Below are 26,306 nucleotides of genomic sequence, written 5' to 3'. Positions count from 1 at the left end.
CTGGTAATGGAACTGATAATGTTAGAACAGTAATTGTGGTAGCAAACAGTTACTAATACAATAATAAAGCACTGTTCCAAATTTCAGACTGATAGCTGCAATATTTTTTTAGAAAAGTGTACCTAAAGTATAAAAAATGTAGTTTTGAGAAAACAGTGGATAAAGTTCAAACTTACAATTACTGTAGTTTCAATGCATCCCTGGATTGTAATCATCTTCCTTCTCCTTTTCTTCCTCTTCTCGTCTTCTTTTCTGGTTCCTCTTTGCAGTCCTATGCTCTTTTGACTGGGTTTGCATCGCTTTCTCAGCTTCTTTTACTCTTCGGACATTGATGGCACATAGCACACGTTCCATATTCAATCCTGGTTTTATGCCCATCAACTCCAGAACTTTCTTTCTGCTGCTACTGCCATCATTGAAAGTGATAACAGCATCCAGGACACCAGTCTTGAGGACATTCAGGCCCACAAACACTGTCTTTGGCAATCTTTCCCATATGCAGTTGTTGAAACTTTCATTGGGGTTTTGGGTGCAGCCGTGTGTACATTTCTCTAACAGCTTCTTGTCAGCAAGATCTCTGAATATTGGCTTTACCTTCAACATGACAGCTTCTGGTAGGGAATGTCTGTGATCATATACTTTATTTTGAGCTTGTGCCTTATTATAACCGCACCACGAATCCAGACCTTTGGGACAGAGTTGATGGTATGGTTTCTCGTTGGTTGAAATTTTATGGAAGTATGTAGCCCATACACTCTTCCTCATTTCTTCCACATTCCCTGTGTTCCTTCTAATGGCTAAGCCATAGTAGGTCTGAAAGAGATCAATTTCTGTATTGGTCAAACGACCCGCTCCAGCGAGTGTCTTGCCATCATCCAGTTTTATCCCCTTTAGCTCCTTCTTGAGTCTTCCCAGTCGTGCTCCCATTCTCTTGTGAACGTGGCCTATGCATTCAAGTTTTTCAATTTCTACCCCCTCCCCATAGGGTTTGTCTTCTTGTACCTTTTTGAAACCCTTGCTGTCACCATCACCAAGATATTGCACATACCGAATATTCAGAGAATCCTCAGACTGCCTAAAAATGTTCACTGCACCTTGCACCTCCATTCCTCCACTATAACCTTTATAGTTTTTTGTACATTTATGTACAGTTCCCTTTCCCTGTGAACATGTCTGACAATATTTAGTCAATATTTCCACTGCCAACACCTTGCCCGTGAGTAATGATGTTGCAGTGACAACAATAAGAGCACTATGAACTATATTCACAACACCACAAAATCACAATAAACAAAGCCACGTGCTAATTCACTCTCAAACTGTAACAAGCAAAGCACTGTTGGCTACTCTGTGCTAGAACAGAGTAGCCAACACAATTTTCGTCTTGTACATGTTTTCTTCTTCTTCTTACATGAATTCAAGGAGAAAATAATGATAGAAACAGCCTGCAGTCGAACGAACTACAGAAGTGGGCGTGACGCTAGCATGCATTTAAATACCCACGCACACTCAGCCATTTAAAGTCATAAAAAGACATTCAAAAAGGTCCTACCGCTAATAATGTATATATCAATCTGTTCAGAATTGAATAAGGAATAATATTAAGTAAAAATCTAAAAATGCATATTTTGGTCAATTTTAACATACGGGTTCCCTTAAAACCTGTTGAGCCAATGATCTGAATAAAAAAATGTAACATATAGTAAATGTGCACCAACATTCAACGATAAGTCATCCCGCATCCAGTGTCTAATTATTACTATTAAATTCTAGAGAATTCTGAATTTTTGTAGAGCTGTAATTTCTTCCACTCTACATACCTTCTGTGTCTTTCTGTAGTTTTGCTAATCTGCCTTCAGTACTAAATTATTATTACAGATAGTCTAAATTTTGGCTGGCATTCTCAATTATAATATTCGTCTATTTATTGTTCTCAAGAATTTTACTTGTATATTTAATACCCAAGAAATTAATAATGAAGCCATGATCGTTTCCCAATATCTAATAATATAACATCTAAGAATTTTTATGAATGTTTCCACGTTATAGCACAAGACACCTTTCGCCCCTCTACAAAAATAATATATCGCACACTGTTTAATGCTCATTATTATTATTATTGTTGTTATTATTATTATTATTATTATTATTATTATTATTATTATTATTATTATTGTAGGAATTCATTTGTCTTATTTTTCTACAAGGAAAAACATGGCACATGGCTTAATGATACGGATTTACATTAAGGGAAGTCGGGGCAATATCTCTCGGTTTTTTCTAATAATTAATTTTATAGCTGGGATATCTTTCTTAACAATTTAGCTATATTATATAAGAATCCCGACTGTTTACTCCTAAACATATGCAAATAAAACTGGAAAATGCAAGTTAATGTGTTTTGCCAATATTCCCCCGAGTGTTGGGGTAAAATGGGCATTAATGATGTGAATCACAATCAACTGAAGGAAGTGAAAAAAAAACACTTAAAATGCTTGAAAATATAACTGTATTAACTATATTATATATTGTATATGCAAGTTGTGATGGTTATTGCGTAACGACTTTGAAGATGATGTGACTCTTTGACGATGAATGATGTTTGGAGATTCTAAGACATTTGAATCAGTGGAAGGAATTGTATGAATTGTAGGTTTGTCACCTGATGCTGCAGTGCCAATGTAAGCATAATCAGGAATCATGTGCAGTGGAAAAGGACCTTAAGCTCGGAAGGCATTTACGGCCAGACATACAGTGACACATTTGTTTCATGCTTCTTTGACAATGAAAGCAAACTCGACCTTCGTAAAATGTCTCCTATGTTGCCTGAAGAAAGCTGTAGCACCACTGTTGTAAGCTTTCTTCAGCGGGCCAAACAGACCCCTATCTGCTGATTGAAGCCAGGCTGTTGTGTGTGCTGGAAGGCAAAACATGCATAATCCGTTTTCTAGTGCAAAGTTAAGAGTGTCAGGATTACAACTATGTGATTCACGTCCACCTACTATCAAAAATTTCAGGTGCATGTTTACTGATGTTGAAATAAACAACGAAGTTCTTGATTATTGAGAAAAATATACGAGTTGTCATCATTAAATTCCGAAAGTGTGTCTGCTGTGGGCGAAGGGATCATGTGATTGACACGCGTGCCCATCAGTGACGCTAGACGACCTTGAAGAGACGCGACGCAAAGTTTCGAAGCGCTATCTTCATTGAGACCTGTGTTACACAAAGTTTTGTTAGCACGTGTATCCGAGCATTTGCGAAATCACGATGGACTCGAAACTGGAGCAGAGAGCCAACGTCAAATTCTTTGGGAAATCGGCAACCGTTACCCATGAATAGTGAAGCAAGTCTACGGGAATGAAGCAGTGAGTCAGGCAAGGTGTGTTTAAAGTGGCATTTGCGTTTCTGAAATGGCAGAACATCGCTGAAGGACGACGAGAGGCTAGGTCGACCACACACGTGCAACTTACTTATATAAGTTTTCGCGTAGGCTTCCGCGGCTGGTGTACATGGTGTGTGAATACGCTTCAGGGCTTCTACCGCGATGTCTTGGTGTTGGTGACTGACGTTTCGACCGCTGTGTTGTGGTCATCTTCAGAGCAGTTGTTGGATAAGGAAATAGTCTACGAGCTCGTATATATATATAGTAGTCTCGATGGTGGAGTAGTTGCGGTGATAGGTCATAGGTTCTCCTTGTGGCATCTGATTGGGCCGACGTTGTGTAATCCGGTTGAGGTCTGTATGAAGGGGAGTATTCATATTAAATACTGGCCCTCATAAGGTCAGAAATAGTGACCTTGATACCGTGCCCGATGTCCAGATGAAGGGGGGGGGCGCCGCGTACATGTGGAGACCTGGTTTCTCGTTCCTAAGTATGATCTTGGAATAGACTTCCCCATGATTTGCTGAGTTGTAATCCCTCGTCTTTGTTAATGTTATTGGGATGTTGTTTTGATGTGGAAGTCTTCTGTATAAGTTGTATATTTATTATCTTGATGGCGCCCCCCTCAGACCGATAGTGAGTGCCATCAATTCTCCTACTCAGGCCCAAGCTCGTTTTCTGGCTACGAAGCTCCAACCGCTCACTTAAGAGATCAAATCCAACATCAAGGAATCAGGCCATTTCATCGAATTATAGAAAATATTAAGCTACAGGACGGAGATCTACTAATTAGTTTTGACACAACCTCACTGTTCACCAATGTTCCAGTCAACGAAGCCACCTACATCATACACCAGAGACTCATAGCTCAAGATCTGCCGACAGAATGGGCAACACTAGCGGAGTTCTGTCTACAATCAACCTTTTTCCAGTTCCAAAACAATTCCTGAAGGCCTGGCGATGGGCTCCCCATTATCACCTATAGCAGCCAACATTTTCATGGAAGCCTTCGAAATTGAAGCTTTAGCCAGCATACAACCATCACCCTCACATTGGTACAGATACGTAAATGACACATTTGTGATATGGCCACACGGTGAAGCAACCTTGCACACGTTCCTGACCAACCTCAACGCACAGCATCTCAGCATACAGTTCACCATGAAATTAGAACACGAAGATCAACTCCCGTTCCTGGACGTACTGGTTAAGAAGAGAAGTGATGGCTCTCTCGGCCACTCGATTTTTAGGAAGTCTACCCACACCAATAGATACTTACTCGCCTCGTCACACCACCACCCAGGAGTCAAGAGATCGGTCATCAAAACTCTCACAGAGCGCGCTCATAGAATTTGTGACTCTGACAACCTACGAGCAGAACTTCAATTCCTACACAAAACCTTAAAAAACAACGGATATGACAACAACATTATAAGGAAGTCCACATACAAGAACTCACTACCAGAAGCACACGAACAAGATCCTGAACTTATGAACATGAAACAGAAGGCCTTTCTCCCATACATAGAAGTAACAACAGACAGAATTGAGAAATTACTGAGGAAATTCATATAAAGACGGTATACAACGTCCCACACAAGATCTTCCACTCATTAGTCAGAGTCAAAGATAAACTTCCATACCTCCAATCAGCCGGAATATACATGATCCCTTGCTCCTGTGGTTTAAAATACATAGGCCAAACTGGACATACGGTGGAAGATAGGAGGAAGGAACACATCCGATTCTGCAAATACGGACCATACGAAAAATCAGCAATAGCCTTACACTCCGCTGATTCAGGCCACGCCATCGAATTCGATAATATCAAGATAATAGATAAAGTAGACAACTTATACAGAAGATGGTTAAAGAAGTCTTCCACATCAAACAACATCCCAACAACATCAACAAGGACGAGAGGTTACAACTCAGCAACTCATGGGCAAATCTACTCCAAGATCATACTTAGGAACGAGAAACCAGGTCTCCACATGTGCACGGCGCCCCCCCCCCTTCTTCCGGACATCGGGCACGGTATCAAGGTCACTCTTTCGGACCTTATGAGGGCCAGTATTTAATATGAATACTCCCCTTCATACAGACCTGAACCGGATTGCACAACGTAGGACCAATCAGATGCCAGAAGGAGAACCTACGACCTATCACCGCAAGTACTCCCCCCATCGAGACTACTATATATATACACGAGCTCGCAGACTATTTCCTTATCCAACTACTGCTCTGAAGATGACCACAACACAGCGGTCGAAATGTCAGCCACCAACACCAAGACAACGCGGTAGAATCCCTGAAGCTTATCCACACACCAACTTACTTACTTACTTACTTACTTACTTACTTACTTACTGCCTTTTAAGGAACCCGGAGATTCATTGCCGCCCTCACATAAGCCCGCCATTGGTCCCTATCCTGAGCAAGATTAATCCAGTCTCTACCATCATATCCCAACTCCCTCAAATCCATTTTAATATTATCTTCCCATCTACGTCTCCGCTTCCCCAAAGGTCTTCTTCCGTCCGGCCTTCCAACTAACACTCTATATGCATTTCTGGATTCGCCCATACGTGCTACATGCCCTGCCCACCTCAAAGTCTGGATTTAATGTTATATATTATATGTTTATGCTCCTTAGGTGGGCCCATTGTACTATCCGGAATGAAATGGTGTGCCTGCTCTCACCCGCGCTACAGATTACCGTGCGGGCCGCTCCTGAACTTTCCTATAACCTGCAGAATCCCTTTTACCTTTTCACGCAGCATCACTGTGGTCCCCCAACACCGGTTCCAAAAGCTATTATGAGCCCACGGGAGAGCCCATGGTACATAGCACTACCACTAGCAACTAATGACCACATACCACGGAGCAAGCCCGAAATATGGAAAGGGAACGGAGTTGATGATAAAAGAGAAGAAGCGTAATTATGATAGGGATCAATCCGAGGTTTACCGCCGTAAGTCACCCGCCGAAAGATATCCACAATTTCTGCTTCAGTCGGTCAAGAGAAAACTTCGGGAAGAACTTCAAACCAGGTAACTTCTCCCAACCAGGAATTGAACTGGGCCCACTCGCGTCACGGTCAGACATCCTAACCGTTACTGCACAGTGGTAGACGCCATTGGGTTATAATTACTTGTCAAATCTTCATCACCATTTAACTAATGCTTCATTTCGCCAAGTTTTACGTTAATCATTCATGCTTTTTCTTAGATACTCCATTACAGAAGGAGGCATGATATAGCGGCAACAATGGAGCAAATCTGGTTCAATTGCATTGGAGAACGAAGTAATCTGACAAACCGAACTGGTGGCTTATTTATCCAGCAAAAATCTTACAGAAAGTTCCCAGAATAGAAGCCTGTCCATTTGTTGAAAAGCTACTAGCAATATAACTTTCAATATTTGTGTATCAAGAATGGTAATTAAGTAGGTGTAATCTGAGAATGTGTAGGTAGGCCTACTTCACGCACAGTTTGTTCATCATAAATCTCACAAGGTGTCTGAAATCGAATGGAGGTTCCTTTCGTAAAAGGCACAGTTTTTGACTAAGATTTTCAGAGCAGACATGTTGAAGAACATATATTTATAAAATGAACCTTGAAATATTCGATGTGTTAAAAGAAGGCAAAACTTCAGATTTAACATGGCATTTTAAGTATCACGTAGAATAATTACACAGAAATTATTAGATATTTCTCAAGATTTGAAGACTCATCATCGTAATCAGCAAACCCACTTTATTCTCTATCTTCGTTGGATTCTTAATTGGATAATAAAATTTTACAACTTCATTAAAATACCAATTGCAAGTGGGTTTAATTTCCGTCAATCTCTGAAATAGTCATATCAAACACGAGGAAGCACGCAGCTGAATCATTTGGTAGACTGTCATTTCCTTTAATTCAATTCTTGGTAGGAAATTTGGGGATTTTTATTCTCATATATTCCTTATCATTACTCTAGTGCTAGTTTTATGGCTATGTAAATCTAATCTTCCAAAATAATTTTTAATTGTAAAATTTCTTATAGGACAATAAATATAATTGCAATAGGCCTATATGTCTTACATATCCGCCTTTCATTTCAAAACTTCGCAGTCTAAATAACTATTAATTTCAATTAAATTACATTTAATTAAACATAATACACGTCAATTTAGATGTTAAGGAGAAAGTTTGAAAGCATTTCCACCCTATTTTTAAATTTCCAGTTGCACCAATATTAACTTATAATAAGTTACATTTGAAAGAATATTCGATTGTTTATACTGTACATCTCATTCATTTGTACTCACATCTTTTGTTTTTTATCATCGCCTGGCAACCTGGATTACAGTTATTGTCAGTTGGTTGTAAGATGAAAACATAAATTTAATTGATTCAATTTACTAAATTAAATGTTCAAAACATGCTCCATAGTTGGCTAGTCAGTAATACAGCTTATTTCGCAACTCCTAAACATAACATTTCCACGGTATCAAAACCATCCTACATAAATAACATATATCCAAATTCGGTGTTGATTAACAATTATCCTTTACGCTTTTTTTTTACATTTTAAACAATATGTTTATAATACACAATCATAATATTCCGGAAATAATCTATAATCAACAATATTGTCTTTGTACGAATAGTTTTATTCTCTTCACCTATAATCAACAATAATAATCCAGGTTCCCAAGCAACGATAAAAAATATGTTACAACAAAATGAGATGTAGGCTATAAGCAATAATTGAATACTGTTTAAAATGTATCGCAATATAAGGGTACCATTTTAAATTTAAAAGGGTCGATTGTGGGGGTTAGAAGATGAAACCTAAAATGCAATTAACACAGGTTTTAAACTTCCCCCTGGATAGAGTCAAGGCCTGATACCTAAAGAAGACGCTTGTGTATCGAAATACGACCCAACCCGACTAGAATATCAACTGGCAGGAACAAAGACATTTATAGAAGAACTGATATCATCACACAACCTGATATCAACTCAAGCAGCCTGTGAAAAGTTCCTTGGAAGAAAGAATACAGAAAGCAGCAGAAATTGACCACGCTTTCTACCGCAACCCAGCCATGAAAGAGGAGGAATGGAAATCAGCCGGCTACGAACTCCGACACCTCTACACCCAAAGGCAATACACGGTTTCCACCAGCGCATTTGCAGCAGAAAAGGGTTCCACAACGCTGAAGGCGAATGTGCCTGCGAACTCTGCAACCGAACCTGCACAAAATATCACCTGTTTGAGTGCACCCAGAGAGTTATACCAATCTCGCATTGTGCAAAGAACGAATGTACAGATTGTGTTTAATTCCATTTAATAATAAACTTCCCCCTCACTATCTAAATTGACATGTTTTATGTTTAAATTACATTTAATTGAAAAAAAGTTGTGAACTGAAAAATTTTGAAATAAAAGCCCCGTACGCTAAAGTGTGAAACGCATGGATCTTCAAACAGCGAAATATAATTTAAATTTTATTGTTAAATTTTAGGAAATATTTTGCTGGTACCGCCTAATGGAACACTTCAAGCTGCATTTCTGAACAATTACTGGCACTTATGACGACATTTTGGGATTGAAGACTGTTCATATTTTATAATTTTATACCCCAAGTAATCTTTTGTTTAACGGGTTGCAATGTTTAAGAAATCAGCATTATATGAAATAACAATTTTCACTACTCCTTGATTATTTACTTACTTTATTACAAATGGATTTTAAGGAACCCGGAGGTTCATCGCCGCCCTCACATAAGCCTGTCATCGGTCCCTTTCCTAAGCAAGATTAATCCAGTGTCTACCATCATATCCGACCTCCCTCAAATCCAGTGTTATATTATCCTCCCATCTATGTATCGGTCTCCCCAAAGGTCTTTTTTTCTCCGACCTCCCAACTAACACTCTATGCATTTCTGGATTTGCCCATACGATCTACATTCCCTGTCCATCTCAAACGTCTGGATTTCATGTTCCTAAATATGTCAGGTGAATAATACAATGGGTGCAGTTCTGCGCTGTGTAACTTTCTCCATTCTCTTGTAACTTAATCCCTCTTAGCCCCAAATACTTTCCTAAGCAACTTATTCTCAAACACCCTTAACTTCTGTTCCTCTTTCAAAATTAGAGTTCACGTTTCATAACCATACCTTCCTTGTATATTATCAAATAATTTTAAAAAATTGTTTTTTAAGGGTATTAAAAACAATTCACTTACTCAGTATCAGCATACTGGCAACATAATTATGTTAACGAAATATAATTGACTGAAAGAAAACTGCTTTGATTTAGGCCTATACTGATACAGTACTTTTGGAAGGAAACATCTGTGATCGAGTTCTGTCCTTCACTACTATCAATACAGTCGTATAATGAGACTATTTCTTTGTAAGAATTAAAATTGTGGTGTTTCACAATTGCAATCGCAATACGCGGACAATATTGGAATCAATGTATATCTACGACTGTTTCGATTTTCTAGTAGTCCGAGGTTACTTTGTTACTGCCCACGTCGCTTATGTAACCCGTGCAATATACGCTGCACCTGTGGTGCTCGCCAATACAGCTGTGCTTGGCGTTTTGCGCACTATCGACTGGTCAAACAACGTCGTTAGTGCAGTGACCTTTGTTTCGGAATTGCGATTTGAAATCTGACAAAGGAAACAAAACCGCAGTAGTAATTCAATATCACATCCACTCAAATGTTAATCAAATGGCACCGCAAAGTAATCTCGCTATGTCGAGGATCTCTTTAATTCTCTCTACCCTTTTAGGACGTATTTAAATGAGCAGTGGAATATAATTTGCACCAGAATTTTAATTTACCATTGTATACAGATTTACGAAGAATCTTACAGAAGGGAATGAAATTTACAGCAGAGAGATAAAATCAAATAGTTTTAGAATAGCAGTAAAAATGTTGTTGAAATTAGCACGAAATCACAAAGATATTGGAAAGGCGTAATAGTGATAGAAAGGAATGAAAGAATCAGGTATTTGAAAACAGTTCGAAATTTAACGATTATATGAATATATAAGTTCACCGCTGTGGAGTAACGGTTAGCTGGTCTGGCCGTAAAACGAGCGGGCCCGGGTTCAAAACCTAGTAGGGACAAGTTACCTGGTTGCAGGTTTTCCGGGGTTTTCCCTCAACCAACTGAAGCAGAATGGCTGGGTAACTTTCGGCGTTGAACCTCGGACTCATTTCGCCATTATTAATCCACATATCACCATCATCTATACAATAGCCCGGGTTAAGTTCACGGTGAGGCGTGCTGTACTTGTACAAGAGCGCGGCCGTTCGACTACTCAAGCATTCACGGAATAGAAGTGGTAAGCACAAAGGCCGCAGTGCAAGAGTTCAGGTCCCTCTCCTTACAAGGTAAAAAAATATTATATACGACCTTATTCCCTTGGCCTTCAACCGCCCTCAAGAGGCGCACTTCAGCGACTTCGTATCTTACTGTTTGTTTTTATATTATTAAAATTATACTCAGTAACAAATAACGTTCAACAAGAAATTAATTTACAATTATTTATATTTTTTGTCATCTTCCTAATAATGATTGTTGTTATATTTCAGACTATTTCTTAAATCTGTGGAACTTCATTTTAATACTGAGGTCTCTGTATCTTTCAATACAGCAACCTGGATAATTTAAATTATTTATTTGTAGTGGTACAATGTCATACGCACACATACAAGTATTGCTACAATCATTTATATTACCAGCACTTTTGTGGAACTCCTTTTTCAATAATGATGGATATATACATTATTTTAATCTGTACTCTTGTCTGATGTTGGAAGTAAGTTCTTACTTTAAACGTAAGAATTTGATTTATCAATACCTCGTACCCACTTACGGTAACCAATATGCTTATATTTATTTAGTTTAGCTTTCATCTTATTTGAAATAGTTAAATTATACTGCACTTCTGAATAAGCTATTTGAAATTGTTAGGCCTATATAAATTGTGTAGGAAGTATAGTGCAGGATAATTCCTTTATATCTTAGATAATAATTAACAGTTTTAACACTCTTCAGAATCTGTAGAATTGAAACTATTTTCCATTTTTTAGGAATGCTTCATCTCTTTCAATATGCTCAAATAATGTCCAGTAGCCCTATACCTACGACCATAATTTATTAAGATATGAGTACATTTAATGCACGCCTGGCTTCTCTGCTTTTGCTTTCTTACGGAGTATGCAAAATTGATGTTTCAAAACATATGTTCAGAGATTTTAACGGGGATATACATTTTTGCTTCCGGGATACAGAATTAGTGGCTATGTAAAAGTGAAAATATTTCTATACGCATCTGAATTACGAAAACGAAGTCTGTCTTACATTTATTTTCTCAGTGAATGATTGTAAATTCCAAGAGCTTGTTGACACTGATACAGTGGTTTCAGCTGACATTCCAAATTCGCTGAAAAAAGCCCTATACAAGTCGATGAAGAAGCACGTTCTACAGTACATGGTTCCTGTGGTTCCTGGGAAGAGTATGGTGAAATTTCTAATTTCTTTGTTATACTGTATTTTGTCCAATTCTTTCAATTTTGTTGGTACATCACAGTTAAGTAAGTGGAAGCTTAAATCCAGTGTCAAAAGTGTTTGAAAATTAAAGGGGGCCCAAATTTAATCTCACTTCAGTTTATGTGAAAGATGGTATATGTAAAAAAAAAAATATTTCCCTAAACAGTTTCTGGAAGACACGAAAGAAAATATAAATGATTATCCTTTTTACGAATGAGAAATAATGGTAGTAAGCCTATTAATATAAACATAATTCAAGTCTCTGAAATTTAAATTAATGATCCGTTTGCTTTACTTTACTTTCAAGTGCATATTATAGTTGAAATCGGCTTAACTATTCGCATAGTAAAGTATATTCACAAATACATCTTTGTAGATCATGACATCTGTAATGTTAAAATACGTATCTGTTGAAGGTGAGACGGTGAACTACTTCCTGCCTAAGTAGAACCTACAGAAACTCCATACAATTTTTTTTAAATTCACATTCATGAACAATCACATTATTTTGAGACAATGCAATTTACAGTATTTTCCTGAATGGTAAAATGTCGACTTTAAAAATGACAATGTTATTCACTCTTTACTTCCAGCATAGTTGCACAGTACAGAATTAGTTGCATTGTTTAAGTTAAATCAAGACCCAAGAGCCAAAAGTCTTTATATGTATCCTGAAATACGAGTAGCCCTATATTGTCTGAAATAAAACATCTGAAATAAATCAAAGTACGAGGTGACAGTGGCAAAATGCAGACCTTTTTCAAAAGTTGTAGGGAGAATGTACAATATTTTACTGAAACGAAACAGATAATTTTACGCTTATTACAAATTGTTACTTCATGTATAATAGTCGCCACCAGTTTTAGGAATTTGCTAACTTACAAAAATTGTACCTATTCCACTATTTTTTAGGAAGCGGCTGTGTAACGAGTTTCACAGATCAATGATTCAGGATGGCAGCGTTCTTTAGCAGGAGGGTCGTAATTTCAAATTTCATCTCAGTTACGACAAAAATGTTTCCTACATTTGCATTTTTCAAACCCCTTCCAATGTAAAATAGTTGTTGAACCATTTAAAGCAATGATTATCAGAAGATTACCTACAGTCTAACTTACCTAATGTCACTTATCAGTCAGCTATTACCACATTTCTAAAACTATTAAAATTATACGCTTTTCTGTCTCTTCTCTCGATTTTCCAACAATTCATGATTTCCTACTTCAGTAAGCTCTTCATAAAATAATTAGTATCAGTTACGACGAATTATAACGCAAGCAAATGAACAGCGCTGTATAGCTAAGTGAAGACGTAACATTCCAAATGTGCTAAGTGTCAATTTTTCTAACTTAATTTTATTCAATCCAAGGGAGGAACATCTATATAAAAATATCATTCTAAAATGTCTTTGTCGTAACTCAACTCTAAGTGACTCATTCGTGCCCTAAAGACGGTGCTGTAGGTATTTATTTTATTTATCTAATGGCTAGAATTAGTTAACATAAGAACTTGTACAAAAACATTAAACAGAACTACAATTAATTCGTCATCTTCGCTCGTGCTTCCTAGTACCGGTTGGTTTTCGAGGAGCAATGCAGGGCTGGACACATTTCAAGATGTCGGTTTGTATCTTGGTTCATTCCACAAAGTAAGCAAGCAAGAGAGGACATAATCCCAAAGTGGTGGAGATGTTTTGCCAGAATATCGTGCCCAGTGTTGAGACGGACTGCTGCTACTGCATCTCTTCCTGGGTTGCTGGGAGTGTTCTGGATTAGGGTTCTGCAGTGTTTGTTGGATGTCCTGGTATTCATCTCCTGTGTTGATTCATCTTCGATAAGTAGTTTCACATATTGCTTTACAGGGATATATGGAATTCGTTTGACTATGTTAAAGATAATTGGGTTCTTTTTATGGCTAACAGATATCCGTGTTCGTTATCATGTATCCGGCAGTGTCGTGGGATCCACTGGAGAACCAGTGATTTCCCGTTTTGTTTAAGGGATTTACGAGTTTTCTGACAGTCCAAAATCTCTACTGAGCGGGGGATGGAGGTTTAGGTAATGGATTGGATTGCTGCTTTAAAATCAGATAAAATAACAGTATTTTGTGAATTTTTCTGCATGTAGGGTGAGTTGGTTCAGTGTCACATACATTGCATCTACTTCTCCGTAAAATGCTGATGAGCTATGGCCAATTAGCAAGTAGAATGAGAAGAAGTTCCTGTAGATGCCTACTTCTGTGTTGGTGTGGTCTTTCAGTTTGGAGCCATCAGTATAAATTCTGACTCAGTTGTCTTCAGGATATCTCACGTGGATCGTTTAAGAGCTAAAAGTCTCAGATTTCGGTATCAGTACTGCCTTTCATAATGGGTTCTTGCAGTTCTGTGAAGGAGCTGATCGTGTTCATTTCAGTGGGATTAGGGAGTTGGAGTAGTGGTTGTGACGGGTTGGTTAATGATAACTTGTCTTTAATCTTCAAAGCATGAGTTTTGAGTTGCCTCACTGTGTTTTTGTATGTGCTCCAGTAATCATCAGAGCTTCTAAGAAGTTTTTCAAAGAGTAGGATTGTTCTTTTTTCCAATGTTTTCCTAAAAGATTTCATACCTAAAAGGTTTGTGAGCAGAAGGTGGTTTTCACTCCCACAGTGATAAACCGTAGAGCTTGGTTATGGACTGTCTCAAGTTTAGTTAGGAGAGTTTCTCCTGTAGTGACAAGCAGCTCACATCATTATAGTACACAGATTTCGATGTACATCTTGTATGTGAGTGATTGATAAAGTATGACGGCTGCAACCCCATTTGCTTCCAGATAGTCGTTTGAGGATGTTCAGGCGTTTAGCAGCATGATCTTATATTTCTTGCACACGTCACATCCAGGAAACTTAGTTATCAGAGATAATACCGAGATAGTAAAAGCATTCATCTGTAAGATGAGGGTGTCTTTATATTTTAGGGCAGGCTCATTTCTGTTATATGCAAAAGAGAAGGTTTGGAATTGTGTTTTCGGTAAATTTACGATCATATTGTTCTTGCAACACTAGTGCTGAAGACTGTCTAGACTTTTGTTCAGTATCTGCTCGCTCGGATTTGACTTCAGCATTACATTTTGTGGTTTCCATCCAGAAAAGCAGATCATCTGCATATAAGAGGCATCTGATCAATGGTAATGTATGTAGTTCCGAGATAAGATCATTCACATAGGTGTTGAAGAGAGAGCAGCAGGATACAGTACCTTGTGGAACTCCTGTTTCTAGAATTTTGGTTTCGACAAGCTGTTCCCATATTTCACCCTACAGGATCATTCACGCAGGAAGCATTCTATTCATGTTAACATATTGGATCTAATACCAGCTCTGGAGAGTTTTAGTATCAGGTTTTCTTTCCATACTTTATCGTAGGCGCTAATAAAATCTACAAAGACGGCTGTTAGGATATTTCTCCTGTTCATGGAATCCTTTATGTGTTGGCTAAGTTTTGTTACTTGTTGGCTTGTAGAACTGTTTACTTGGAAACTTGTTTGTTCATTTCCTATTTTGCCAAAACCTTCTAGGTAGTACTTTAGCCTTCTGTTTACCATTCTCTCCATGGTCTTAGATAAGTTACTTGTTAATGAGATAGACCTGTAGTTTTTCATGCAAGAGGAGTTTTTCCCTTCTTCAGTATGAGGATGATGATGGCTTATTTGCATTGAGATGGAACGATGCCTGTTATCCAGATCTTGTTCAACCATAGCAGGATTTTTTTCATGGCTTCTCGAACTAGATATTTTACAAACGTATTATATATCTTGTCTTCACCAGGAGATTTATTATTTTGGAGTTCTTTAATTGCTAAAGTAAGCTCTTGCTTATGTATCACAACATGCATTTCGCAGTGTGATCTTTATCAATATTTCAGAAAGTTGTTTTTGGCACCTAGAACATTTACAATGTTAGGTCCTCAATTATTGAAATTATGGACTTGGTACGAAAAATAATGGAAGTATGGATAACTAATATCTTACTGATGGCTCAGGCGGCTCTGGGCATACTTTTTCTTACCAATGTTTGATTAATAGTTTGACAAATTTAGGTTTAATGTAATATCTATTGCATCCACTGGTATTGCAGCAGTTTTGTTACCTGAAGGCCGTACTGTACATAGTCCATTCAAGTTATCTCCAAAAGGCTCTGTATCATACTAATGTTCATGCATATCATATCATGTTTATAAATTGTGTGCTCATATAATGATTAATAATGTTCCACTTGGCGGGAAAATTATAATGTTGGGAGGCGACTTCAGGCAGTTATTGTCTGTTGAGCCTCAAGTATCGGAGCAACTACTGCCTAAAATTCCGTACATTCTCTCTTTATGGCCAACATAAAATTAGGGCTAGTAAAAAAATGCGAGCGAAGCCAAAGGAATGTGACTTTGCCAAATTCTTTGTAAAAATTGGTAACAGCATATACTCTCACGTTGACCGCGAAAAATGAGACTTTGTCGATTTATCACCCTCCTTTATTTCTGAAAACAATATTAATACTGAAATATACGGAAATGAAGTACCCATACTGAAACATATTTCAAGTTTTTGAAACGCAGCTATTTCAAAGCCTACAAATGAACTTAAACTATATCAATGGCAAAGTTTTAGACCTTATTGCAGGAGCATCGAAAAATTACATCACTGTGAATGATTTAATTACTGAAGATGAGAGCGAAGTTTTACAGTTTTCAACTGAAATTCTAGATAGCTTAGATATGAGTGGATTGTCGGCTCATATTTTTCAGTTTGCAAAAGGTCCTATTGTAATGTTATTGAGAAATCTTAATGTTTTGCAAGGTCTACTGAATGGCACTCGACTTGTATATCAGAAGATGTGTGATAATTGTTTAGATCAGGCCATTATATGTTATGTTAATAAATGTGAAAGAGAAGGGGAGTTAAAGATGATACACATAAAAGAGAAATACGAGAAGAATGTGTAAATAAAGGAGGGATCAAACAAATTTACCACTGGCAACCTCCGGGAGAAAGCGAAGATAAAGAAGAGAGTGAGGAAATAATTAGAAGGAAAGGGTACGTAGAAAAAGGAAGAGGAAGAATGTAGCGAGAGTAAATAGTAGGAGATGAAAAAAGGAAACGAAAAGGGGGAAAAAGAGATGAGGAAAAGAATGGGCGAAGAAAGCAGAATTGAAGGAGAAATAAATGGCTGATTTCAATTGTGGTACTGATTATTGTTTACGAAAAGACTATTAACAAATAACAAAATGTTGCGACGGTTTTATGTTAACTCTGAGAAAAATATTGAAGAATAAAAATTAAGATATTTCATATTAACTCACTGTTGCCAACAGTGTTGGTTGCTTTGTGTGTTAGTTCTGCAGAGATCATGCAGTTTCCAGAACCCTCAGAAAATTAATTTGATAAAATAGCAATACATGCAATCCCAGTCTTCCCCATCATAGCTACAATCTCATTTCATATTGGCTAACCAACAAATCAAATTGGTTACCCAGTGTGTGGCCTAAACGAGTTAGTAATGACCAACCAGTACAACCGCAATGTGAAAGCATTAACCTACGCAAGTCAGATCCTGAAACAACACACAAGGCTTCAGAAGTGACAGCTTCTGAGAAATGACGAAATGATAGATATTATTTTCAGAATAAAATTTGGTAACGTAATTAAAACTGCCATTATAGTTCTTTAAATATCGTAATTTTGAAGCTATCTAAGTTTTCCAGATGGCTATTAGTAAAGAGCGGATTCCTCTGTAATTAAACACTTTTCTTACGTGTGATAAAACGCAATGAACAAAGTTAAAAATTCCGAATGTGAAGTTTCAAATTTAAAACCCGAAATATGTTTCACATAAGAACACATATTTTCACAAAAAATTATGTAAATCTTGGAGATTTTTTTACTTAAATAATTTTGTACAAGAACTTTTAACTATTTTAAAACTAAATGAGTTATATCACTCAGAAATACGTTATCTTTTTAAGAATTCTTTGTTATTTTTAAGAATTCTTGGTTGCTTCGTGTTTCTATGCGCTTTGTGGTGTATCCGTGATCCATTTTTGTAATAGTACCGTCTAAAGTTCTCAGAACTGCTAGGCAGCGTATCAATGTTATTATTAGAGAATTAATTAACATGGAGAAGAAGGAGAGATTTTTTAACACATAATTAGGAATGTTTATTGTTGCTGAAGATGACTTCATTCCCCGCTTTGTTTGTGAAACACAACGGATAAGAGCTCGGGTATAAACATATTTAATTTAAACAAATCTCTCGCCTGTCGCCCATGCCTATCAAGTGAGGCAATACAATTTATTCTGATTCACCGTTATCGGGGCATAAGCATAATCTGCATAATGTAGATATAGTGGCGTCGCAATAGGAAGCTTTTCTCCGACTTGTTAGTCAGTAGCTAGAATCATTTACGTTAAGACGTTTTCTATTAGCCTCTTAAGATGCCTAAAATCAAATCGAGTTTAAGATCGCGTCTTCAGCAATATGTAAATGAATTTTAAAACATTTTTACTACAGACGGAAAAGTGTTAAATCAGTAAATGCAGATCAGCGCTCTCAGATAACTCAACATTTGTCTGGAAACAAGCACATTGCCGCTGCTTCACGTGTGCATTCACGACAAGTGCTAATAGGTGAACCAGCTTCTTCCAACGTAGGACTCTCAATGTGTTCCCAATATTATTTAGATTTATGCAGAGCATTTGTTGCAATCGATATTCCACTCCATAAATTAAATAATGTGGAACTTAAAATTTCCTGACTAAATACATCAACATCGAACGTCCTGAGGAATCGACATTAAGGAAACATTACCTCCCAAAATGTTACAAGGAAATTTTACAGAAAATTCGGTCAGTGTGTGAAAGTGAAAAACGGTGAGCGTTGACGAAACAATGATTCAAATGGTATAAAAGTAGAAAACGTTGTTATTGGTGTGTTGAAGAATGACAAAACTGCTTGTAAACATTCGTTTTTGCTAGCGTGTAAAGAAATTTCTGCAGCAAACCATGTCACAGTAGCTGCATTATGTAAAGAAGCTACGCATTTACTATGGCTAAGCGGGGTGAAGTATGGCAATGTGTTATTCCTACTTACAGATGGTGCAGTGTATATGAAAAAATCACCTGAAGACCTTATAGTGAGCTTTTCAAAAATGATACATGTAACGTGTGTAGTCCATGCTCTACACAGGTTATGTGAAACTAAGCGAGCTCTGTACCCCGAAGTGGATAAGTTGGTGTCAAATGAAAAAAATCTATTCGTTAAGTCACCCTCAAGAATTGATGTGTTCAAACAGAAATATCCATATCTTCAACTTCCTTCTTTGCCCGCAGTCACACGCTGGGGTATTTGGCTAATTGCCGTTGTATAATTATTATGCAAATAATTCTGAAAGTTTTGCATCTGTTGTAAATGAGCTGGACAAAAAACTGACGCTTCATCAACCGATATCCTGTAAGATTTACTGAAAGATGGTTGTTTAAGAAACGATTTGGCTTTCCTACCAGCAAATCTAGCTTTTTGTGTGACACCATAAAAAAACTTAATACATCCACATACCTGTTTTCCGAAACAGTTAGGAAGGTGCGTGCCGTGGAAATTAAAATAGACTTGCTACCAGGTTCAGAAGTACAAGTACTAGGGGTCAAATTTCAGAATATGTTTGGGAAAAACAGTGGATATAAAAAATTTCAGAACGTGTTTGGGAAAAACAGTGTATATAAAAAATTGTATAAAGTTGTTCAAGTATTGGGGGGTGTTCCTGTAGGTGAAATTGACAGTGTATGTGTTTGTGACAATCCTCTCTTTAATTATGCACGTCTGACGTCCTGTAATGTGGAAAGATCGTTTTCGCAGTGTAAGTCGTTGTTCAGAGATAATCAGCATGCATTTGTGATAGAGAATTTGGAGTTGGCCTTTGTTGTTCATTGAAATTCTCGGACAACTACTAGCAAGTGATACTCAAGTGTGATTGGTAAGTAGGCCTACCTAGTAACATATTTTTTCAAGCTAAGTAAGATATTTTTGTCATATAAAAAAAAATGTATATGTTTTTAGCAAATATTTTCGTATTTTTAGCAATAGAAATAAATATATTAAAAATTTTTAGCACATAAAAATCCGCTCCCTAGTTATTATCATGAGTGGTGATAGTAGAGTGGAAGTTGTTAGTGATACTCTTTGCAATCATAACGGTGATAAACATAAATTTAAATAACATCGCGACTGCCTCCGTGGTTTATTGGTCAGCTTACTGGCTTCCAGATTTGGAGGTCCCGGGTTCGATTTCCGGGCTCGGCTATCGGTGAATTTTTCTTGAAGAAGAAAAATTGCCTGGGTGTCTAGAGTCTGGAAATTTGTATGAATGTGAGTGTGCCGGGTTAATATTGATTAGCCAATCATCAAAAATATAAATTACAATATATCAGGACTGCCGCTGGACAGTAACCTGAATACAAGTTTCAGCATCACATTGTTGTGAAGTAACTCCATCTGTTAGCACAAATATAAAACACTAATAGATGCTATAGAGTTAACAACAACGGAAAAAAAAAATAATGTCGCATTATAATATATTCTAATAAATGCAACAGTAACAAATGCGGTTGAGATTACTACTAATATTACTGCTATGACTATTATTAGACTATTATTACTATTACGGAGATGGTATTAATTTTATTGTAAATGATAATGATTGTGAAGAAGATGATGGGAATCATTTTAGAGAAGGCGACGATGACGATAGTAATGATGACTGTGGAGAAGCTGATGATGAAGATGTTAATGTAATTATGAAGAAGGTGATAATGGAGATGGTAGTGGAGATTGTAGAGAAAGCGATAAGGATGATGTTAGTGCAATTGTGAAGAAGGTGATAATGGAGATGGCAGTGGAGATTGTAGAGAAGTCGTTGATGATGTTAGTGTAATTGTGGAACAGGGGATAATTGGGATAGTAGTGAAAATTGTAGAGAAGGCGGTAAGAAAGGTGTTAGTGGAGATTGTAGTGAAGGCGATGGTGAGGATGGTAGTGTAATTGTGGAGAAGGGATGATGGAGATGTTAGTGGAGATTGTATAGAAAGCGATAATTGAGATGGTAGTGGAGATAGTAGAGAAGATTATCATGAAGATGTTAGTATAATTTTGGAGAAGGCGATAATGGAGATGGCAATGAAGATTGTAGAGAAGGCGATGATGATGTTAGTGTAATTGTGGAGAAGGTGATAATTGAGATGATAGTGGAGATTGTAAACAAGGCGATGATTGAATAGTGGAGACAGTAGAGAAGACGATGAAGAAGTTGTTAGTGTATTGTGGAGAAGGCGATAATGGACATGGCAGTGGAGATTATAGAGAAGGCGATGATAAAGATGCTAGTATAGGCCTAATTGTGGAGAAGACGGTAATGGAGATGGCAGTGGGGATTGTAGAGAAGGCGGTGATGGTAAAGATTGTTTAAAATGCGACGATGTGATTATGGTGCTAGTGAAGCAGGCAGTGATAGTGTCGATTATAGAGATGAGGATGACTGTGACGGTCGAGGAGCTGAGGATGATAGGGATTATTTAGGTGGAGATGATGTTAATAAACATGAATATGGGATAATTATGATGATGATGATGTTTTTGTAGATGTGAATGACCGTGAGTTAATGGATGAGATAATAACAATGAAATTATGAGTATCAATACTTGTGGTGGTTGATGCTAATACTTCTGTTGCTGCTGCTACTGCTACTGTTACTACTACTACTACTACTACTACTACTACTACTACTACTACTACTACTACTACTACTACTAACTCACCTTGAAAAATTCGTCGCAAATTGATTGTAAATGAACACCCTGTGGTGGAAGGGTCTAGCCAGTCCTTTCCTGGCCAGCCGAATAAGATCGCTTTTATTCCGAGGAAAGTGCACTCTCTCGTCTAGTTCATAGGTAGGTATAACATAGGCGCATAAATTTTTGCACTTTACGTTTTTAAGGAACACATCTAAGCCCTCCGCCAGTTTAGCACTCGGTATAATATCAACGTCCGTGAGGAACACGTACGAAGTTTGACAGTTCCGCCTAGCGAGATTCCTCAGATGATTCTGTGGGTATGCAGCCTTCACTCTCCACTTCGCAGTCTCGGGTCTTCTAAGTCTCATTAACCCAGCTAACGCAGCTTCGGGTCTGCGACAATCCAACTTCGGTCTTGGCGAGTATTCCTTGTTCAAGTGTGACGGTGGACGGTCTTTGGGATATGCCAAGTGGAAACTCACTCTGTCCCTCACCACGGGGAAACATCTTCTCAAGAAAGCTATATAGAGTTGGATGAGAGGGTATTCGTCACCCGCTGCGAACACTGCTGCCGATATCGGACCTGTCCAGTGGTGAGCAACTTGCACAAGTGACTGGAGCTTCTCTAGAGAGCTCTGAGTGGCTAGACACACTGAATACTTGTCTGAAAGGTCGGCATATTTATCTCCGGGAAGAGCAAAATCGTACAACTTATAAAGATGTCTGGAGTCCCATCTTCCAAGTCGAAGATCCACGCGGAAGACTGTGGAATTCGTAGCGAGTTCATTACCCGAAGTTTCATCTGTTGCTGTGGTGGAATTCGGTAGTTTACAGGCAGTCACTGATGGAGTCGGTGATGCGGAGGATCCTTGATTTCTTCCCGGACTGCGGTTGTCCTGCAGCTGTTGTTGTTCAAGTCTGGGAGGTTCTGGCGGGGGAGCTGGTTGCCGAGAACAATCTGTAGAGTGGAGCAGCCGCACTGTGAGGAGGATGTTCGAAAAAGTGAGAATGAGCACGCTCACGATGCTCAGGTTCCACAGTCGACACCCGATCTGCAACATGAGAAGAGAAACAGTTAACTGACATCGTTTCCACTGCAAGGATTTAGACAAGCAGCTAAGCAAACAAAGTATCAATGTCATCGTCGTCATCATCATCATCATCATCACCACCATCATCATCAGTTAGTTTTAGACTAAGTGATACTTTCCGGCGAGCGAATGATTGTTTTCTGACAAACGTCTCTGTTTGCTTTTTGGGCGATTTTTACAGAGAATACAAGTTTTATTTAATTCTTCAAACAAGTTGTGAAGTTTAATGTGATTTCAAGTTTCTTCTCCGTAATCTAAATTACCGCTATGTTAAAGTTCACATTTCTCTCTAACACAGTAGTTTTGAAACTTTCTAAGTTCTGTAAATTTTAAGTCTTGTATTTCTATTTCTACGGGACTTGAAATTATTATTTGAAGTTCTTAATATATTTGTAATTAATTTGTTTCGAAAACCTTCTTTATGTTCATGTGCTGACTGGCATTTCGGAACAATAGAAGTGTTTACAGGTAGTTGCACTTCCGGTAAAGTTCTTAATTATCATCTAGCTTCAACACGCCCACGGATTTGAATGTTACTTAAAATATCGCTGGTGGAGTTAGGATGACTCCAAGTCAAGATACTTTAACTATTGGAACTCCGACAGAATTAAACAAACTTTCAGTTACAATTATATACATCTTATCTTACACACTTTCAGTTTATTAAACCAAACATCCATTTCTCAATACATTTATCCAACCAATCAAGAAAACAATGTTCTACACTGACAACCAATTCACATCTCCAACAATCCAAACATTCATTTAATTACGTATATAATCATTTAACTGTCCATCATACCACCCAATAATTTAATCACATACCCATCCAATCTCTCAAAAAAATAACATAAACTCATAACCAATAAACTCCTCCCAATCAACAGCCTGAACCAATAAAAACAGCAACAAAACCAACAGCTCTCCTAATCAACCATCGTGGCCGAGTGGTTGGGCCCTCTTCCTTTTATTGTTGAGATCTGAGTTGGATCTCCGTCTGGTTCACGAAAAAATTTGTGGTGAACAAAGGGACGCGAGGGACTTTTTCTTGGGGCTCTCTATTTCTCCTCACAATTATCATCATTCCAGCTGTACTAAACTATTTTCCTCACTTTGCGAAGTCCCGAGCCAGGCTTCCAGAACAAATGCAAAAATTGCTTAAAGTTGTCTAGATTTTGTCACCGTTTAGTTCCAAACAAGCAACGTTTTTCCACTTTCCTGGTTAACTTAAAGGTTTTTACGGTATTTGTGTTCAGAAGCAGATTTTTGGGTATTTTATAGTATGCTGCAACTTAACGTCTAAAACTTTTCGGAACTGCCTATAGGTTCCACCGTCAGGGGAATATAGTCGAAACCTGCAAGATCATATGTTCCGTTCAGCTACTCCAGACTACTTGGCATAGAGCTAACTATGTTTCCACTGTATAAAGTATCAGTTATTCAACTACTCATTGCATTGGGGCCAAATGATCTATCTGACAGAAATATGAAAGCATATTATATTCCACCCTCCACCTGTCAGCATCGAAATCACGAATATCACCAGGACCACATGTCGGACTTCGACATGGGCGCATAATGGGCTAAATAGTGCCAAAGTGCACGGATTGATCCCACATCCATCTCTCGTAAAGCCGAGCGAAGTCAATATTTGCCATGAAGAAAAATAAATTCAAATCTTTAAGTTTCAGTACCAGTAGAAGTACTCTTAAATGTGAGTAAGGAAATGTATATTAATGGAGTTATGGTTAAACTAAGACCATTATGAGATGTCTTCAGTTGTGAAACACATTAACTTAGTGCGCGTTTCTTCTTCCTGTTTATTAAGGACATGGCAATAAGCTCAGTTACTTGATGTAAGCAGGCAGAACGGACCCAAAAGAGCAGTAAATCTCCAGGTCTTTTCAAAGATTATAAAATATTATAGTTCCATAAATATGGAACTTATATACAGTTCCGAAACGTTGCAGATGTTAAGTTCTAGTACATGTCTTGGATAATCAAAAGTCTGCTTCTGAAGAACTAACTTTTTTCAATTGATTATTTTACGACGCTTTATCAACTGCTATGGTTATCTAGCGTCTGAGTGAAATGAAGGTGATAATGCCAGCGAAATGAGTTCAGGGCCCACCGCCGAATTTTACCCAGCATTTGCTTTTAATGGGTCACTATCACCAATCTCATCGACGCTAAATAACCTCGTAGTTGATACAGCGTCGTTAAATAACCAACTAAAAATGTTATTTAGACAGTGAAATAATAGTAGTAGTAGTAGTAGTAGTAGTAGTAGTAGTAGTAGTAGTAGTAGTAGTAGTAGTAATAATAATAATAACAACATTGTGCTCGACGTAGACAAAGTGGCAAAGTCTATAAACCGACTTCTGGTCTGACGTCCACAAGCCTCAGCAGAAGTGAAAGACCATCCAACCACTAAGGGGGTAACGGATGATCAGCATGATGGTCCCTTCCAAGCCGTTACAGCTATCTTCCGGAACCAGATTTCGCTACTTGTTGTAGCTTCCCAAATTCATCACGATGCTGGGTGGGCACCGGTTTCACACACTGGTCAAAATTTCACAAGAAAATGTCTTCTCCTGAAGACTGTAACTGGCGTTCATTCCGTAACGCTAGGCCTAGGGAAAAAAGTAACTATATTGCACGCGACTTCAGCAATGGAACTTGCAGTACCGGTAATTGAAATTAAGGAAACTCACAATTTTAACGATTACCTCCTTGACATTCACTGAAATAAATGTTCCTTCCCTTTCACATACAATAATTGTATTGCTTAAAAGTTAACCTCTAATATATCCGGCATGTACAGTAGTCACTCTATCAAGCATGTTCTCCGCTAGATTGTGTAGATATCCACTGGAAATCGTCATCATTCCTCTTGCAACATGACACTCAGTTGGAGAAAGGAATTTGCCCGCATATCCCGAGACCTGAATCACCGGTCCAATTCTACCCAAAGGTGCTCAATTGGATTGAGATCAGGACTCTGTGCAGGCCAGTTCAACCGGTGAACACTATTGTCTGTATACAACTGCATAGTAGCCACCGAAACATAGGGCCAACTTGCATTGTCCAACTAAGTGCTATATTGCAAGAGGAATGCCGATGCATTTCAGTGGATATCCTACACAAACTAGTGGAGAGCAAGACTGACTGCTGTTATGGCAACAAGAGGTGGTACCACAGGGTTCCAAATGGGCAAAAACAGTGCCCAATTCCTTTTTGGTGGATAGTGTATTATTTAACGAATGTGAGGTCAGATGCTGTTTAGTAATCAATATTGCATACTAAGTAAGCATCTTTATTTACTTATGGCTCTACCTATCACGTCCATCTGCGTAATGTATGTACAGCTTTAGACACAAAACATGACCCATCTTCTGTAATGTGAATTTTGTCTAAATTCAACTTAGGGAAACGGCTGGTTCAAATGACAAGGAAAAGGGTAT

The 26,306-nt window shown here is 37.9% G+C and overlaps 1 protein-coding gene across 8 annotated transcripts in view; it reads right to left on the bottom strand.

Moving 5' to 3' along the window:
- Positions 1–26,306, bottom strand: part of LOC138710214 (beta-1,4-glucuronyltransferase 1-like) — a 622,862-nt gene that overhangs the window by 146,903 nt on the left and 449,653 nt on the right. For 7 of the 8 annotated variants that reach the window (XM_069840870.1, XM_069840871.1, XM_069840872.1 and 4 more), the window contains one exon: positions 21,776–22,803. In XM_069840870.1, the coding sequence (XP_069696971.1) occupies positions 21,776–22,803 (1,028 nt within the window). Of the gene's footprint in view, positions 1–21,775; positions 22,813–26,306 lie in introns of those variants that run through there. The other variant, XR_011335176.1, reaches the window with a different exon arrangement.

This window comes from Periplaneta americana, chromosome 12, assembly GCF_040183065.1.
Source record: "Periplaneta americana isolate PAMFEO1 chromosome 12, P.americana_PAMFEO1_priV1, whole genome shotgun sequence".
Taxonomy (NCBI): domain Eukaryota; kingdom Metazoa; phylum Arthropoda; class Insecta; order Blattodea; family Blattidae; genus Periplaneta; species Periplaneta americana.
This window is presented reverse-complemented; position numbering and strand designations above follow the sequence as displayed.